Source organism: Corapipo altera, unplaced genomic scaffold, assembly GCF_003945725.1.
Source record: "Corapipo altera isolate COAL_440 unplaced genomic scaffold, ASM394572v1 61045, whole genome shotgun sequence".
Taxonomy (NCBI): Eukaryota; Metazoa; Chordata; class Aves; order Passeriformes; family Pipridae; genus Corapipo; species Corapipo altera.
In genome coordinates, this window is record NW_020884975.1 from 1181401 (window position 1) to 1198659 (window position 17259).

The 17259-nt window shown below is 58.9% G+C and overlaps 2 protein-coding genes across 6 annotated transcripts in view; both read right to left on the bottom strand.

Annotated features, from left to right (window-relative positions):
* Positions 1-1108, bottom strand: part of STOML2 (stomatin like 2) — a 7110-nt gene extending 6002 nt beyond the window's left edge. Inside the window, exon 1 of the mRNA XM_027665373.1 lies at positions 1028-1108. Coding sequence (XP_027521174.1) covers positions 1028-1078 — 51 coding nt within the window. The 5' untranslated portion in view covers positions 1079-1108. The remainder of the gene's footprint in view (positions 1-1027) is intronic.
* Positions 1109-1283: 175 nt separating this feature from the next.
* FAM214B (family with sequence similarity 214 member B) overlaps positions 1284-17259 on the bottom strand; it is a 38444-nt gene continuing 22468 nt past the window's right edge. For 2 of the 5 annotated variants that reach the window (XM_027665410.1, XM_027665411.1), the window contains exons 3-11: positions 10953-11045; positions 10153-10354; positions 7294-8567; positions 5678-5736; positions 5251-5347; positions 4617-4775; positions 4122-4190; positions 3455-3660; positions 1284-3146 (exon numbers count right to left, since the gene is read on the bottom strand). In XM_027665410.1, coding sequence (XP_027521211.1) covers positions 2993-3146; positions 3455-3660; positions 4122-4190; positions 4617-4775; positions 5251-5347; positions 5678-5736; positions 7294-8388 — 1839 coding nt within the window. In that variant the 5' untranslated portion in view covers positions 8389-8567; positions 10153-10354; positions 10953-11045 and the 3' untranslated portion in view covers positions 1284-2992. Of the gene's footprint in view, positions 3147-3454; positions 3661-4121; positions 4191-4616; positions 4776-5250; positions 5348-5677; positions 5737-7293; positions 8568-10152; positions 10355-10952; positions 11046-13144; positions 13301-14910; positions 15034-15825; positions 16075-17259 lie in introns of those variants that run through there. The other 3 variants (XM_027665413.1, XM_027665412.1, XM_027665414.1) reach the window with 3 other exon arrangements.

The window sequence follows — 17259 nt, forward strand, 5'->3', positions numbered from 1 at the left end:
CCTAAACTGGCTCCCAGACCTCCACAGCCCCACACGTCCATTTCTCCCACAACATCTCAGCCCTCCCTCACCACTCCCCATGCCCAGTCACACCCACTAAACACCACACACGCTCTGTACCCCCATCCCTGCCCAGTTCCCCCCTCCAGAACTTTCCCAGTCCCCCAGATCCCCCACTGACTCTCCCAACCTCCCATACCTGTTTATCCTTTGCACTCCCCTGAAACCCCACACCTCCATCCCTGCCCAGCTCCCCCCTCCCCCCCCCCCACACCCCCACCCCTCCCAAGCACTCCCCAGACCCCCAACACCCCCCACTGACCCACTCCCCTCTGTCCTCCTGTACCCACTTGTCCTCTGCAGCCCCTTCCCCACACCCCCTCCCCTGTCCAGCTCTCCCCCAAACCCCTAACACCACCCATTGACACCCCAGCTTCTCAGTCCCCCTACACCCATTTGCCCTCTGCACCACTCCCCTCACCTCCTTACCCTATATCCCTATATCCCTGTCCAGTTCTCCAGCACCACCCGACCCCCAATACTCCCCTAACCCTCCTCTGCACCCCTCGCCCCTCACCCCCATCCCTGCCCAGTTCCTCTGCAGATGCCCCCACTCCCCCAGCACTTCCCCGAGCCCCCAACAGCACCCCACTGAGCCTCCCTCAATATCTCCTGTCCTCTGCGACCCCCCTGAACCCTCCCCTTCCCTCATCCCTGCCCAGCTACCCCCACAGACCCCCACGCCCCCAGCACTTCACGGGACTCCCAACACCCCCCACTGACCCCCCGCCTCTTTACCTCCCCACACCCGTCTAACCCGTGCACCCCCCTTGCCCTCGCACCCCTATCCCCGCCCACCCCCCCCCCCCTCAACTCCTCAGGCCCTCAACACCCCCCTGACTCTTCAGCCCAGCGCCCCCAACCCAGACCTCCCCACACGTCCCCCCGCCCTCGGCCCCTCCAGCACCCGGGCACTCCCCACGTGGGCACCTCCGTGATCCCCCCCTTCTCCCGCCACTCCCCGCACCTGCAGCAGCCCGAGGCCGGCCCGGGCCCGCAGCCCCGCCCGCGACAGCATCTCCCGCTCGGCTCCTCCCGCCCCGCTCGGCGCCGCCGCCGCTCCCGCACCCCCGCCAGGCCCCCGCGCCGCGCCGCTTCCGGGTGCGCTGCCCGGACCGGCCCCGCCGCCCGCGCTCTCCCGTTCCGCCCGCCCGCAGTTCCGCCTTCCCCCCCCCCGGCCCCCCCGAACCACTCCCTCAGCAACGGCAGCACCGGGCTTGTTCTCGGGCTCCAAACGGGCGTTTATTAAAATAGAAACGAACACGAAAAAGTACCGGCACGGCCTTCGCGACCCCGCGGCGAAAGGGGCAGCCCCGATATCCTGAGGGCGAGAGAGACCCCGGTGTCATGGCGGTCCCCCGGTGCCCAGGGCGGGGGGGAAGCGGCCCCCGGTGTTTGGGGGTTCAGTCCCCTGGTGTTTAGGGGGCTCAGTCCCTTGGTGTGGAGGGTTCAGGCCCCGGGTGTTTGGTGGGTTCAGGGCCCCGGGTGTTTGGTGGGTTCAGGGCCCCGGGTGTGGGGCGAGCAGCCCCCAGGGGAGGGAGGTTCAGCCCCCAGGGGAGGGAGGTTCAGCCCCCGCTGCGTGTGTGAGGGGGTTCAGGCCCCCACCCTCCTCCCAGCCCAGCAGGGCCGGAGTCCCCTCGGCTGCCCTCGGGCAGGGGAGAGCAGGACCTCCTCCCAGGCCTCCCCCTGTCCCGGCCCATCCCCACGCCCCCACCCGGGATCCGTGGGAAGCAACGGGAATCCAGGGGGGCCCGAGGTAGCCGGTGGGGGGACGTGTCTGGGGCTTGGGAGCCTTGCAGAGACCTCAGGAAGAGGGGTGATACAGACGAGGTATGTTCCAGCTTGTTTCACCCTCTCACCCCTGCCCCCCTCACCTCCCTGGGCTTGGCCTGCAGCTCCCCAGAGTGCTCCTACGGGGGAGCACTCCCAGTGCTGCTCTGAGGTCACCCCCAGACCCCCTCCTGAGGGCCCAGAGTTTGATGTCCCTGTTGCTTCCTCTCTCCTCAGGGACTGAGCTCCTGCCCATCCTCCAGCCCCTGATGGTGCTGCCGGCACACCCCTGCCCAAAGCTGCCTCCTGGTTGGGATTCACCCCACACCTGCAAATGGTGCAAGGCTCCTAGTTTTTGGCAATCTTCTCAGATCCGTGGCGTACGTGCTCTGGAGGCTCTTGCCCAGAGAGGGCTATCCCCAATGCTTCTGCAAAGAGCCCCAGGTCCCCATCCACGTGACAGCCGTGTCTCTGAGCCTTAGGAACCAGGGCAATGGCCCTGACTGCCACTGACCCCATGGGGTCTGCCTTGCCCTAAAGGAGTCAGGATTGCTTGGAGTGGGGCTGGCCCCGCAGAGCTGGTGCCCAGCAAGGCCAAGCCTCTCCCAGTCTTTTAACACAGCCCTGGCCTGGGAGCTGCACCCAGGCTAAGAGGTGGGCCACTCTGCCTTCCCCAGTGACCCTTCCAGTCCCCACAGACCTGCCCCAAAAGGGGCAGCCCTGTGCTGGTAGGGTCAGGGGGAAGAACAAGCACAGCACCTCAGGTCCTATGCACGAGCCTCTTCTGCGCTCCCAGCAACAATAAATACTAATAAATACAAACCCTTCCACACTTTCTGCTCCCACCCCCAGGGCCAATGTGGGTAGTCTTACCTAGAGCCCGGGCCCAACTCTTCACTTCCCACCCACCTCAGCCACAGACAAGTCTCCAAGCTGGGAGCAGCACCAGCAGAAGGCTTGGGCATGTCCCTGCAGTGCCAGCCCCTGCCCCTCTGGATGAAGCCCCCTGGGTAATCCCAGCCCTGCTGCAGGGCGTGGTGTCTGTGCTGGTCAGGAGGATGGGCGATGTTTCAAAGCAGTGTTTGCTTGCTGGCCTGTTACTCATCTCTCCCCAGAGTGCTGGGCTGGAGGCTCCCCAGCAGCCCTGGGGGGGTGAGGAAAGTCAGGCCCGGGGCGAGTAGCAGGGGTTCCTGGGCATCTCTGTGAAGGATTTCAGTTCGTAGGGGATCCCCGAATCCACCTCAATCGACTTGCGGGAGAAAAGCAGCCGGATGTCGTCGTGAAGGTAGATCTTCCCCGACTTGGAGCTGTGAAACCTGCACAGAGACAAGAGCAGGGCTGAGGGACCTCAGGCTCCCAGGCAAGGGTAGGGCAGCCTCAGTGCGCATCACAACCCCCTTGACTATTCTGGCCCCTGGTCAAGGTGGCCACGCTCTGGTTGCCTTCAGGAGGGACAGAGACAGCTGCACTTGGGCAGGGTGGCAGCTGCAACCATCCCGGAGGAGTAGGTCATCCCTGCTCCTCCCCAGGGTGACAGGGTCAGGCTGCCACCCTTCCTCCTGTCCAGCAGGCTTGGGACACATTGGAGAGGAGCCCAGGGGTGACCCTGGGGCAGGTGCTTTACCTCAGATGCATCAGGTAGCAGAGGACCCTGCGGGGTGGGCTGGTGCCCAGTGGGTCGCTGGAGGCCACGGTGGCCCCCTCCTCCTCTCCCACGGGCACCAGGAAGATGCGATGGCGTAGGAAGGTCATGTGGTTGGCTGGCATGTCCTGGAAGTCGTATGTCACCAAGAACATCTTCACCACAGTCTTGTTGGGGTTAAATAAGGTCTGGGGGCAGAGGGGTAGGGAGTGAGACTGAGAAGGGCACACAAATGGATCTGTATGGAAGGCATGGGGCATCTGGGAGCAGAAGCAGCCAACCCAAGGATCCAGAAAGCTCCACACCAGCCCCAGAGGGTTTAGCCTGGGAGTCACAGGTCAGTCCTCTCCACTCACCTCCATACATCCCATGCCATCCCATCCCCACTGCATGTACACACTCTTTTGCCAAAACCCCGTCCCTCCTCACCAGTCTTTTCCTTCCCTGCATCTCCCACCACCTTCTACCCCCAGGACCTCATGCTCCACTCTGCTGTGCTGTGTTGGTGGCCGTGTACCCCCTCCGTTCAAGCTTTTTGGCTTCTGCCTTGCCTAACAACATAATGGTGCATACCCAGCCCAATGGGGGACAACCAGAGCCCACCCAGCCCTGTCCCCAAGGTGCTACTAGAGGCCAGAGAATGACTCACCACTTGGATGGTTCCAGCTTTGGGGACACTGTAACCCTTCTTTCCCAAGGCCTCCAAGTCAATCACTCCCTGGAGCAAAAGAAACAGCATGTGAGAGAGGGAGAAAGCCCAGGGAGAGCCCAGCTGGGACCCACCACGGGGCTGAGACCCCCCCCCCCTTTGCTGAAAACACCTGGCACAAGTCAGCATGAAGACACTCAGCTCAGCTCCTCTCCAAACCAGGGAATGAACAAGCAGCAACAGAGAGGAGGTGATAGTGAAGCCACAACCACGAGGCATCGGGGCAGCGACCTGCCTGTGCATGTGCCCTCTTTATTTCCCTCTTTGCTTTTTGGGTTCAAGACTGCTCCTGGCACAGCCAGTCACCTGCACGGGTAGGTGGTTGCTTGAGCCACACTCTCCACCTCTCCACAGGGGTGCCCAGGGTGCCCCGGGTGCCAGGGTACAGTCCCACTCACCCTCCCCCACAGTGCCAGCCCTCCCTCATCCACGCACCAGGAAAGGCGAGGGCACGCTGTGTTCAGAGATGTCGAAGTAGGTGACGTCAACAGGCAGGGTGACGTGCTGGGGGCAGTAGGAGCCGCTGGCACCAATCTCGGCCGTGAAACCCTCGATCCTTCCCGACGGGGCAAAGCGCCCTTTCAGGATGGACTCCTGAGAGGGGAGGGAAGCTTTAGGGAGCTTCAAACACCAGTCTTTCCCCCCGCCTCAAAGCTCCAGGTGAGATCACCCCCACCTCCACTGCACACACCTATCTGACTTGCCCTCACATGTCCAAAGACCACCCATGAGGGGCCCTGGCTCTGACAGAGACCCACCCTGAACTGGGATAAAACCAGCCATCTAACACAGTGAAGCAGCAAGAGTGCCTTCGCTCTGCCTCATAGCAGCCACCTCAGCAGGATCTAGTTTTTTTGCCTTCCCCAAGGATCTGGCTGAGCCATCCTGCTGGTGGCTGCGTGATGGCCACTGCATGCCCTTTGGGGACAATCAGCCCAGCCTCAAATCCAGGCTTCCGTCAGCCCAGCCCCTCAGCCAGGTTCCCATCAAGTTCAGCCTCTCACACCCATCGCCAGTCCAGCCAGGAGTCCCCAGGACCCACCTCCCCCTGTCAGGTGGGCTCTGTTACCTCAAAGTTGCCCAGCAGAGCATGGCTGACAGTGGTGGCGGCCCAGGGTGCTGTGGGAGATCTGGTGCCCCTCCGGAGGCTGCTCCGGAGATGTCGCCTTGGAGAGAGGAGAGAAGACTGGTGTTGGATTGGAGAGCATGCAGCCCTAGGCTGTCCATGTCCCTGGGAATGTGGATCCCTCTCCAGATCTCCCATCCCTTTCTTTGCTGGGGGTTGAACCCACTTTACTTCTCCCCAGGTGCTGAAGAAACCCCCCCACTGCCCCACAGGCTGGGGTCTTGTGGAGGAGAGATGCCTGTGGCAGGGCAGGGCAGGGCAGGGAAGAGGACTCAACCCAACCTGAATCTCCCGTGGGGCTGCAGGGTGCAGGGGTGGCCAGGCACCCTGAGCCCCCACATCCATCCCACAGGGCTGCCAGGACACTCACGATTTGAGGCGTAGCCCGCTCTTCAGCCTCCTCCCGACTGCAGTGCAATCTGCAGAAGTCTGGAGGGGACACGAAATGGAGAACTGTGTTAGGGCAGCGATCAGAGACCATGCACCCCTTGCCCTGCTCCACAGCCCCACGAGGGCCCCAGCAGATGGAACTGGCTCCTGTCCATGAAGAGCCATCATAAGCCTCTGCAGGGGTAGCCAGCAGGGCAGCATGAGGACTGGGGTGTCTGGTGGGGATGTGGGGCTGCCCAAATCCCAGAGTGATTCAGCTGGGGATGAGGGTGTTGGTAGCCAACTGAGGGTGCAGCACACAATTCCCACCTTGCAAAGCACGTCTCAGGACCAGCCCCAGTGACAGCCCCAGCCATAGCCATGAACCAACACCCCCTTGAACCTCCCAGGGACCAGTGACACGTACAAGGAAACTCCCCGACCAGCCTGGGAGAAGTTCAGTCCCCTGGTGATTCATGCAAAGTCCTCAGCAGTGTCACTGGGCAAAGGGGCTTGATGCCCACCCCTGCCCACAGCCAGAATCCTACAGCTACAGGTGGGGGGGTTAAAGCCAGAGCCACACTGCAGCCTCCTTTTAAAGACGTCCCCTTTTCAGGGGTTTTCCCTTCTGGAAGCCACACAAAGGGCAGCACAACACAAAGGGATGATGGAGCTGGCTGGCATGACCGGGTGGGAAAACCCAGGGAAGCTGCTGGAGGGCTTCACTCTGCAAGGACAGTGCTGGGGGCAGCTGGGCTGGGGGACAGTCATGAAAAAGGCATGCAGGAATGCAGCTGTGCACCTTGGATGGTGTGTCCCAGCTCCAAGCAGCAAGAAGCCAGGGTGCCTCTGCCATCAGTTCCTGCGGATCCCTGAACCATGGGATGCCACGGGTAAAGAGAAGAGCATGCCAGGTATGGCGTGAGCCTGCTGCAGCTTCAGCTGGCAGGACAGGGAGAGGGCAGGGAGCTGGTCAGGAGGGCAGGATAAGAAGGGAAGAATCGCAGGCAGCTCCTGAGCTGCCAGGGTAGTTGCAAACATTGGGGGTCTGCCCCATTCCTGAGAGCTTGTGACACCCTGAGGACATGCCAAAAGCTGCAGAAAAGCCAGTGACATCTGTGCACACAACACTGGGCCCCTTGGTCAGAGCATGTCCAGTCCCACTCCCTGCTACCAAATCCTTGCTCTAATGGATATCATGGCCAGGAGTTCAAGCCATGCCACACATCTGCCTTCCTGCTCATCAGGCAGGCAGAGGCCAGATGCTTTTCCCAAGCTTGCTGGTATATCCAGCTTAACATGAAGCCATCAGACACCACATGTGGCCCCATGCCACGTGTCCAGCTCTGACTGCCATGGGGATGTTGTCTCCTGTCCAAGCAAGGCTCTCCAGGACAGAAAGGTGGTTGCAAGCAGAGAATCCAGTGACTACAGGATGTCAAGAGCTGGTTGAAACATACCATGTGTCCTGGGGCTGGCTGTCAGCTCCTGCCTTGCTCACACCAGTGCTGCAGCACTAGGACAGGACAGGGCACAGTGGACTACATTGCCCACAAGGACAATGAGCTCTGGGTATCCCCAGGCCATTCCCTGCCTCCCCTCATGAGCAATGCTCACCTTGGCAGCAGGAAGCAGGTGATTCCAGAAAGGGGCCCCCTTGGCATCAGTGCTGCGGCACGCTGTGGGGACGGGGTGGCATGGCAGGACCCTCTTCTTCCTTGCCGGTGGGGACAGGCTCTCATCCTCAGAGCAGGAGTCAGCCACAACCTCACCAGCAGGCAGCAACTTCCTTTTGGCTGGGCAGCTGCTGCTGAAGTGGCTGCTCCCACAGGGTGTTGTCTCCTGGGAGCTCAGGTTGCTGGGCTCAGGACTGAGCGCTGTCTGCGGAGCTGGGGGCTTCTTGCACCCATTGCCCACCACTGACCCTTCATCTTCTCCACCAGCCCTGCTGCTGTGAGCTGGGATGCTGCCTGGCTTCTCTCTCTTCCCATCAGAGTCCAACTGGGTTGTTTGTGCAATACTGTGCAATTCAAGGTGAAGTACATTGTGGCCACTTGCTGGCTCCCCATTTTCTCCATAGTCTGTGGGATGATCCCCCGATGAGACAGAGCAACTGTCTCTCATGTGCAAAGTACTGCAAGCAATGTGCTGGGGCCAGGAGGAGGAGGAGGAGGAGGAGGATGAGGAGACATACTGTGACTTGTCCTCTCTGCTGGCTTTGGGGCTGTGGCTGGGGCTGCCCTCACAGCGGTGCTCCACCACATGCAGCCCGCTGTGGGAGAAGTGCTGGGCAGAGCCGCACAGGGATAACTCCTCCACCAGCAGACCATCCTCAAAGGAATCATCATCGTCCAGGGAAGGCTGCCCAGGGCCCCCATCGCGCTTGCTCTCCACCCCCCTGTCACCCCAGTGAGTTCGTTTGGGATCTCGCCCCCCCTCCAGAGTTCGCTGCTCAGGGTATCCCCTTTTGACAGCCGGCTGGCTGCCTGCCCGCTGCTCCGTGCTCTCAGAGGAGCTGGAGAGGTGGGAGAAGATGGAGACCTGGTAAACCTTCTGGCGCTTGATCTCTGTCTCGTTGTAGCCCATGAGGATGCTGCGGTGGGTGCAGCGCTGCGAGGAGGGCTCCAAGGGCGTCTCTCCACTGGGCCGGGACAGGCTGGGGTCTGTGCTGCGCTCCGGGGGCAGGGACGTCTCTGTGTGGATGTGCCGCATGGAGCCTCACTTGCCTGGACTCCGAGCGGAGCCGGAGTCAGAACAGCCCATGCAGCAGCAGGAGTGGGACTGTAAAGTGCCACAGGTCAGAGTGCAAGGGCAGGGGGTGGAAGCTGGACCCCCCTTGCTCAGGATCTCTGTTTGAGCCCTCCACTATGGAGTGGTCTGCAGCACAGCATCTGAAAAAAGAAGGGTAGGAGGATGGAGATCAGCCTGGGATCTACACCCTCATCCAGACTTCTGGCTGCAAGAAACTTACCGGGATATGGGCAGCTCCTCACACAGCCCCACTTGAACCTCCTGCTCCAGGGACAGGAAGAGGAATTAGGCTGGTTTTGCTTTCTGGGGAACCCTGAGGCATCACCCACCTGCAGGTTCAACACTTCCTTCCCAGCCTGGGCAAGGAGAGAAGTCTCCAGCCAGGCAGGAGACTACTGGGGACAAGTCTGGACAAGTAGGGAGGAAGAGGCCTGCCCTCTGCCAGGGACTTGACGTGCTTGTGCTGCTCTGGAGCACAGGAGTCAGGCAGGTCAGACCAGTCCCAGAGGGACTCAGGCCTGTAATCCCCCCTTTGGGCAACAGCAACAAGATCTCCCAGTGCTGGCCAAGACAACCTGGTGCCCTACACTGCCAGCCCCACAGGAGGGACAGGAACCTGGCCTAGCATCCCCGTTACCTCTGCCACCTTGGACCAGGTGCCTTCACCACCTAAATCAGCAGCTGGGTGGTACCAGGGTCACCATCCACCCACTCCTGCCAGCCCCAAGGGCCTGACCTCCTCCATGCTGCATGGTACCTCGCTTTTGGTTCAGCCCAGCTTGAGAGCTGTGAGAATCCTGTCCAGGATTTTTTCAGTTCTGGCATGATAAATACTAAAATGGCTGCAAGAGCTGAGGAGATGCAGGAAAAGTCACCAGCAGACTGAAGACAAACTGCCCATGCCTGGCAGCTCTGCCTGATCTTGTGGCGCAAGGGCTTAGGGGCAAGTGAGCAATAGGGAAATTGGTTCTGCAGGTGAATCAAGGCTATCTGGAGAGCAAGGCTTCATGTGGTATTATTTTGACCCTGCCACAATGGGGATGGGAAAGTGGCAGGCCAGGGTGGTTGAGCCCAGGAACTTTATTTAAAAGGAGTGATAAAAGGAATGCATCAAGATACGCTGGGGACTGACTGGATGGAAAGCAGCTCAGCAGAAAAGGCCCTGGGGGTCTTGGTGGGCCCCAGGCTGACCATGAGCCAGCAACGTGCCCTTGCAGCAAGGAAAAACCAGTGTCCAGGGCTGCACTAGGCACAGCATTGCCAGCAGGTCAAGGGAACTGATCCTTTGTCTCTGCTCAGCACTGGTGAAGTCACCTGAGAGTGCAGCAAAGGGACACCAAGAAAAAAAATTTAAGGGACTGGAGCATCTGTCCTGTGAGGAAAGCTGGGAGAGCTGGGACTGTTCAGCTTGGAGAAGAGAAAGCTCAGGGGGATCTTATCTATATAAATATATATAAGAGGTTCCCTCTGAACATCAGGAAACACAATTTTTTTTGTTACTTTGAGGGTGACTGAGCACTGTAAACAGTTGCCTAGAGAGGTAGTGGAGTCTTCATCCTTGGAGATATTCAGAAGTCATCTGGATACAACCTTGGGCAATGGGTCTAGGTGGCCCTGCTTGAGCAGCAGGGTTGGATCAGACACCCTCCAGATGTCCCTGGCAACCTCAGCCCCTCTGTGTAGCCCACACCAGTGCAGCCTGCCCTGGCTGCCCCCCGCACTCACCCCTCTGCAGCAGAACCCTGCTTATCTCCGGATTAACTTCCCTGTCCCGCAGCAGGCGGTCGTTGGCACAACCAGCTGAAATCACCTGCCAGTCAGGCACCCCCCAGAAGCGCCGTGGCTGCCGTGGAATGGCTCCCACCATCACGGTGTGCCTCCGAGCCTCTGCAATGTCCTCTCCAGCTCTTCAGTGTCCACAGGGGCTCTGGGGGGATGGAAAGTGGAAGATGCAGGGCTGCAGTGGTTCAGATGCTTTCCAGGAGTAGGGCAGGAGGGTACTGCCACTCTGTGGGGTCACACAGCAAGGGAAGGCAGCTTTTAGTCTCAGCCTTTCCCAACCACCCAAACCAAAGGCCACATACATCTCAACCATCTCAGGCAGTGCTATCACCCTGAATGACATTTAAACCACAAGTACTTTAAGCTAAGCTGTGAACTCTCATACCTGGATTGTATTTTACATCCCTTTTGCATGCCTTCCTGTATGAAACTCTGTTGCTTATGAACAGATTCCTCTTTCTTTCTGGCGACCATTTCATGCCTTGTTTTACAAGACACTGCAGCAACCTCTGGGCCTCCAGCTAGCTCCTGATCTCATGTTCACCTCCTCCCCCTTCCACCCACAGCACAGGACATTTCTGGCCCTACAGATAAGGAGAAGAGCTTGGAATTGTTTTCTTCCAATAAGAGATGACAGTCAGGAAAGGCAGAAACAAGGAGCCTGACAGCCCTGAGCCATGATGACCCCCCACCAGCTTTCCCCAGCACAAAGACAACAGCCCTTTCATGTGCACAGCACTCACCTGCTCAGATGTGCCCTTGATGCACAGCTGAGATTTGCAGATGCAACACAGCTCCCCTGCAGTCATAATCCACCAGCACTGCAGCTTTGATGCCTGAAAGAGGGCATAGAGGAGAGTCAGCTCAGGCAGCAGCTCATGTGGGCAGGAGCCCTTGGACACCTCCACCCTCAGCACCTCTCTGGAAGGGCAGCTCATGGGCTTTTCCAGCCCAGGAGCCTCCAGATGAAGGAGGAAAAGGTGCCTGCCCTCCCCACTTCCCTCCACATGCATCCCTCAAATGGAGGCTCACTGCAGCAGCCATCCAGAGGGAAGTCACCATCTGGGCATCCCATGTCAGCAGCAAGCACTGCTCTGAAAGCTGGAAACAGCATAGCCAGGCAAATGAAGAAAAACCTCAAATGGATGTTCAGAGGCACCAACATTCAAGTGCAAACCCCTTCTGGCACCCTGGTCTGGCAAGTTCTGCATCCCACCATCTTGCAGGTGGGAAGGCAGCTTCAGCAGGTCACTCACTGTGCTCACTGCCTGACCTCGCCTGCCCCAGGAAACAGGCTGTTCTTTCATTACGTTTTCAATAAGATTTGTAATTACAGGCTGCCAGGGCCAGTCCCTCAGACTCGGACAGCCCAAAAGCCACTGCCAGCAGTGGTGGGGAAGGGCAGTGCCAGCAACCAGCCAGAACAGGACTTGCTGAGATAAAATACACCAGCACCCAGGGAGCACTTGCAGCTGGGCAAATCAATATTGCAGCATAATAAACCTCGGGTCCAAAACCTCAACAGAAGCTTTTTGTAAAGACCAGCTCCTCCTGCACCCCACATGAGGCCTGCACCAAAGCATGTAGGAAAGCAAGTAAATGCCCTCATTTGCTGGTGGATGCTGAGGTGGTAACATGCTGTGCTCTGCCTTCCTTGAAGGTTGCTGTTTCCCTCCTCCATCTCTGGGGGAGACTTTTACCATGACTTGCGTGGCACAGTCAACCACTGGGAAGCAAATCAGCAACCAACAGTAAGAATCATCGTGGTGCAGTGGGAGAAAGTGTGTGTGTCCCTGCCAGAACAGTTTCACCTAAATCCTTTCTTTCTCCTTCCCACACCCCTCTGAAATCACAGCCATTTGCTCCCCAACAGCAGCTGCCTTTCAGGAGAATGGATCCATCAGGAGAGGCTGACCTGCTGACACCACAAACCCATCCCAGCAGAGACCTAGAACACAAGGGGGGCTGCACCATGTTTTGCCAGCCCAGATACTGTTGCTTGAAGTATCGTGTTGGAAAATGCCAGAATTCCTCAGCCCACCCAAGTGTCTTCAATTACACCCTGGGATCTTCTTGTACATCCCCCTAGAGGAGTGCCCATCAGCCTGGGATGGAGAGCAGCTGGAGCACAGTATTGCTTTGCATCCTCTTCAAGATGCAAGGCACCGTGTCCAGGGGAGGTTCTCCTAGCTGTGTTTAGCTCTGCCTCCCAGGGTACTTCCAGCCAGCTCTCGGTAGGGCTCAGCCTCTGACAGCACCCACTGGGGAGCCCACCGCCTCCCCACAGAGCAAGACAACAACACCAGGACCAGGGACTCCTGCATTCCAAGCAGGGACAACAAGGAGAAAGCACCTGATCATCTCTCCCTTTTCCTCCCCTTGAGCCAGGCATCACCAGAGCCCCCCTTCTGGCCACACGGATGGGACAGAGCCAGGTCCAGGTCCAGCACAGGTACCATCCTCTCGATGCAGCACATGGGACTCCACATGCCCAAGCCAAGGGTTTGGCCCTCCCAAGCCCAAGTAATGCTGATTTTGCCAGTGTTTTAGCCTGTGCTGGTGGTCTGATTCTAAAATATGACTTAAAGGGCTTTGCCTCTTGAAGGAAGCCCAGCCAGAGCTCCTCCCACTCTCTGCCCTGCTCTTGCCAGGCTCCCAGGCCCCCTCAGTGCTCAGAAGACAGGAGGGGCCCTGTGCTTTTGCCAGGATCTCCCAGCACCTGGATCTGGAGCTATGCCAGGCACAGCTTTCCTCTATTCCTTTGCCTGGGGAAGGGCACCACGCTTCAACAGCCAAGAAACACTCAGTGCCAAAGCACCTGCAGGGAAGGAGTGTGTCCCAGGCACTGGGACAGAAACACTCTGTTCCTTGGGGACACCAAGCCACTAGATCCTGACAGAGAATGACACAGAGAGGGTCATGAGACTTGGCTTACCTGCTGGTTCCATTCCTATTAGCACACCCAGGGGGAACCCAGGATTAACAGACCATGGTCTCAGCCTGGTGGCAACAGTGCAGGATGGTGGGTGAGGAAGGGTCCCTGTCTGGGCGATGCAGCAGCTGTACCACATGCCTGCAGCCTGCAAAAGGACTGTTGCTGTTTCAGCTGTACTGTGCCAGCCAGAAATGAGGTGGGATGGGTGCAGGGCAGCTCTGCCAGCCAGGGAGGTGTCTGTCATGGGGCAGGATCTGCAGAGCCCTTGGAAAGGGGAGCTTGGCAGGGCTGGCAGCTTAGCACTGGCGCAAGGAAGAAAGCTAGAGCTGTGCCTGAAGGGGCCATGCTTGCCCAGTGGGGATCCATGTGGCTTCCCAGAGCAGCACTGCCAGCCAGTCAAGGGGACACATGGCTAGCAGACAAGAGGTTTTGGCCTGGGCACTGCTGGCTGGGGCAGAGCACCATGCCCAGGGGCTGGCAGAGCCAAAAGGAGTCCCTGCACCATTTAGACCAGAAAAAAAACCCAACCAACCCCTAAGTGGCTTTTACTGGCTTCTTCTCTCCTGCTTTGTCTCCTGGGAAGTGGTAAGGAGACATTTGCAGCCTCATTGGGGGTGAAGCAGGAACCACACAGCCAGGAAGCAGAAGGGCTGTCATTACAAGAGGGCATATAGTCATTCTAAGAATGTACAGAGCACAAGGCAAGAGAAGAGGCAACGGAAACTGCTGGAAACAGACTGTCTGGAGGATAAATCACAGCTCCATTGGTCCTATCTGAACCCAGGGAGAAGGAAGGAAATCTAACCAGTGCAAGCACAAACACAGGAGCTCCCTGGCACAGTCTAGAGCAGAGCCTGCAAAGTGCCAGCAGGCAGAAAGTTTCCGTCACAACCCTGAGGGATGGCAGCACTAGCAGTAATGCTGCCACCAGAGAAGGGTTTCTGCACAGTGTGACAGATCAGGCATATCACCACCAAGAGAGAGACAGACCACCTCCAGCACTGTCCACATGAGAGGTAGCAATCCTGGGGAGAAGCTGGCTAGAGAGATGCTAGAGGAGTAAACAGTGCCTGAAGGGAAAGATGACCAGTAGCCATGGCTCTGGGACTATCCTGCAGTTCAGGTTGGGGTTGAAGGAGCTCACACTTGGTGGAAACAAGGGGGAAGGATGAGGGGAGAGAGGGAGAGAGGATGCAGAGGGAGGGAGCATCCTTGTCCCACTGCAAGGGCAAGTGCTGCTCTTGGGGGTCCTCAGGAGGCCTCCTGCCATGCCAGATTTATGCAGCTGCAGAGCCTCACTCAGTGCTGGCCCTTGCTAGTAATGGAGGGGAAGCCCGAGCCCAGAGGGGAAGGATTGGGCAAGAGGCAGTGCCTATGTTAGGAGTGCGAGCTCCTGGAAACCACCAGACACAGCTTCTACAGAGGCAGATCCGACACCTCCCTCTGCCCACAGCACGGCGTTCGTGAGGTGCTGCTGCTGCCCCTTCCTCCCTCCCATCCCGTAGGAGAGGGCACTGACGGGGGTGCAGAAGCCCCTGGGGACAGAGCAGCCCGCTCTGCAGGGCACTTTGCTGGGGGTCCAGGCTACAGCAGGCTCCGGAGAAGCTGAGGTCTGCCCAGCAACATGCGACGCCTCCCCAGCCCCAGCCCCACACACAGGTGCCGCAGGGACTGAGCCCTTCTGCTCGGCTAAGTCAGGATAACACAATGAAACCTCTCCTGGGAGGTGGGGGAGCCGGAGCAGAGCTCCCAGCCCAGAGACTTACCCCTTCTCCCTCTGATGACCCACGTCGTGGCATGGATTGCCTCTGCACACCTTGCCCAGGTGCCTCGCATGCAGCCAGCGATGCTGACAATAGCCCGCAACTGGGAAGGGGGGCTCACAGGGTCTGCAGGCAGATCCCATTATGCGACGGCCACCTGTGTATAGCTTTCCCCCCACGTCCAACCTCTCCCCGCCAGCCTCCCCTCCATGCACGGCTGCCCCTCTTCCCAGGAAAGCACAGTCAAAGAATGAAAAGCAGCTTAAAATCCGGCAGGACAATCGGGCAGCTCTCCAAAGCCGGCAGCACCCCTTGCCCACCCAGCCCAGCAGGCTCAAACCTCAGCAATACAGCCCCACGGCTGCCCAGCTCCAGCGTTCGACCGGGAGCCCAGGAAACCTGCAGCAGGCAGGGCAGGGGAATCCCATGCAGCAGCCGCTTACAGGGAGGACAGCCCAGGTTGAGGACAGACCTTTGTCTCTGCCTGCCTGTCTCGCTCGCTCGCTGCCGGAGGAGGAAGAGGGGGGCGATGGGGGACAGCGAGCAAAGATAACACCCCTAGGAGGGATGTCACAGCCACGTTAATCACTTGGAATTCCAGCCAGCACAGACCCGGGCGCCGCAAATATGGGCAGCAAATGGAGATGCTCAAAGCTCTGAAATAATTGGATCCTTTCACAAGAGCCGAGCCCAGAATCCAGCACAGGAATTCAGTCCCTGCTGGAAGTCGAGAGATCAAATACACGGAGAGAGGCGCAGCACAAGCAATCCTCAGCCACCGCTGTATCCAGCTCCAGAGCTCCTGGCGCTGCTCTAATCTCAGGTGCCTTCCCAGCGGGAGCGAGGGAGGACCACAGCGGAGAGCACGAGTGCCCAGCGGAGCCCAGCTGAGGACCGGCCCTTTCCCATCCAACTTACTCTACTTGTGGCAAGGTGCAGAAGCGCTGCCAACGCGAAACAGGGTTTTGTGGAGAAGACTAGCGGCCTCGGAGCCTTGCTCGACCGGAGGAACAGTCCATGGGAAGGAGACCCCGAAGCTGCCGTCTGGCCTCCGCAGCCCTGCAGGGGAGATGCCTGGCCCGGCAGGCTTCCCAGCCCGCATCACATTCCCGGCGAGACGCGCACACGGCACATGTAGGCTCCTGCTCGGCGCCTCAACGGCAATGAAAAGGCACAGAGGCTTCTGCCAGAAAACAAAGAGGCAGCGGCAGAGCTGGGGGTGGGGAAAACTCTCCGCTGCCCAAGAGGATCCCTGCAGAGGCAGCAGGATGCTGCTGGGCTCCACCGCGGCTATTCAGCCCCGCGAGCCCGAGGTGGCACCCACTCGCCCGGCACAGGGAGTCCGGAGGGTAGGCAGTTCCCATTCCCCTCCCCGAGGAAGGGCCGGGTGGGAAGTGCTGGAGGACACAAGCCAGGCCCAGGACAACAGCTGTCCACAAGCAGCGAATTCCTCCGGGCTGGCTCTGCTTCATAAAAAGCTGTGTCCTTTCACCTCGGTGTAGCTGCCGTGCATCATCGTCCACAGGGGAAGGTGCAGCCGGCACTGCACCTGCCAGCCCTGGGGAGCCCCAGGGTGCTGTCCTGGCAGCACCACAGTGACCTCAGCTGTCACCCTGAGGCAACAAAGAAAGTACCTGCAGTGAAAGCAAGCCCCTGGCCACCCAGTCACAGGGACATGTCGGCCAGCTCCCTTCCACTCCTCTTGTCCCCCTCCAGGGGCGGTGGCCTGAGGGACAGGGACCCTGGCCACTGGGTGACCATGCAGACTGGCTGCTCCAGGCCAGACCTTGATGCCAACTGCAAGCAATGGAAAATTTTCCACCGTTGCTGATTACAAAGTCACATGCCTGTGTCGCCAGTTACAGGATGGCTGTGAGAAGGCAAGTGGGTCTTGGCAAAGGGGCCACTTCTGCTCTGTGCTTGCATGACACCTGAGGTCTCTGGCCATGACCAGGGCACCAACATGCTGCCACATCTCAAGTTCAGTAAGGGTATTTGTCCAAGGGAGGCATACCCCAGGTCCAAGCTGGACTAGGCCCTCACCATTCCAAGTAATGTTAGCACAAATGTTAGCACTAAGTCCTTTTTACTTGATCTCCCAAGAGAAGGAATAACACCCTGGGGTTGGTGTTATCAGAAGCCCTGCAAACCCTATTCCAACCTGTTTAACTCAATTCCAGTGGCAAGGCAATCACTTAGAGTAACTCCCATCCTGTCAGCTCCCTGTCCTGGGCAGTGCACCATGGGAAACCAGATCATTATGTGCAGCATGAACAGCCCAGCCTGTTCTCCAGCACCACTAGCTGGGTACAGAAACAGAAGCCTCTGACAGGGAGCTCTGGCAGTGGGGTG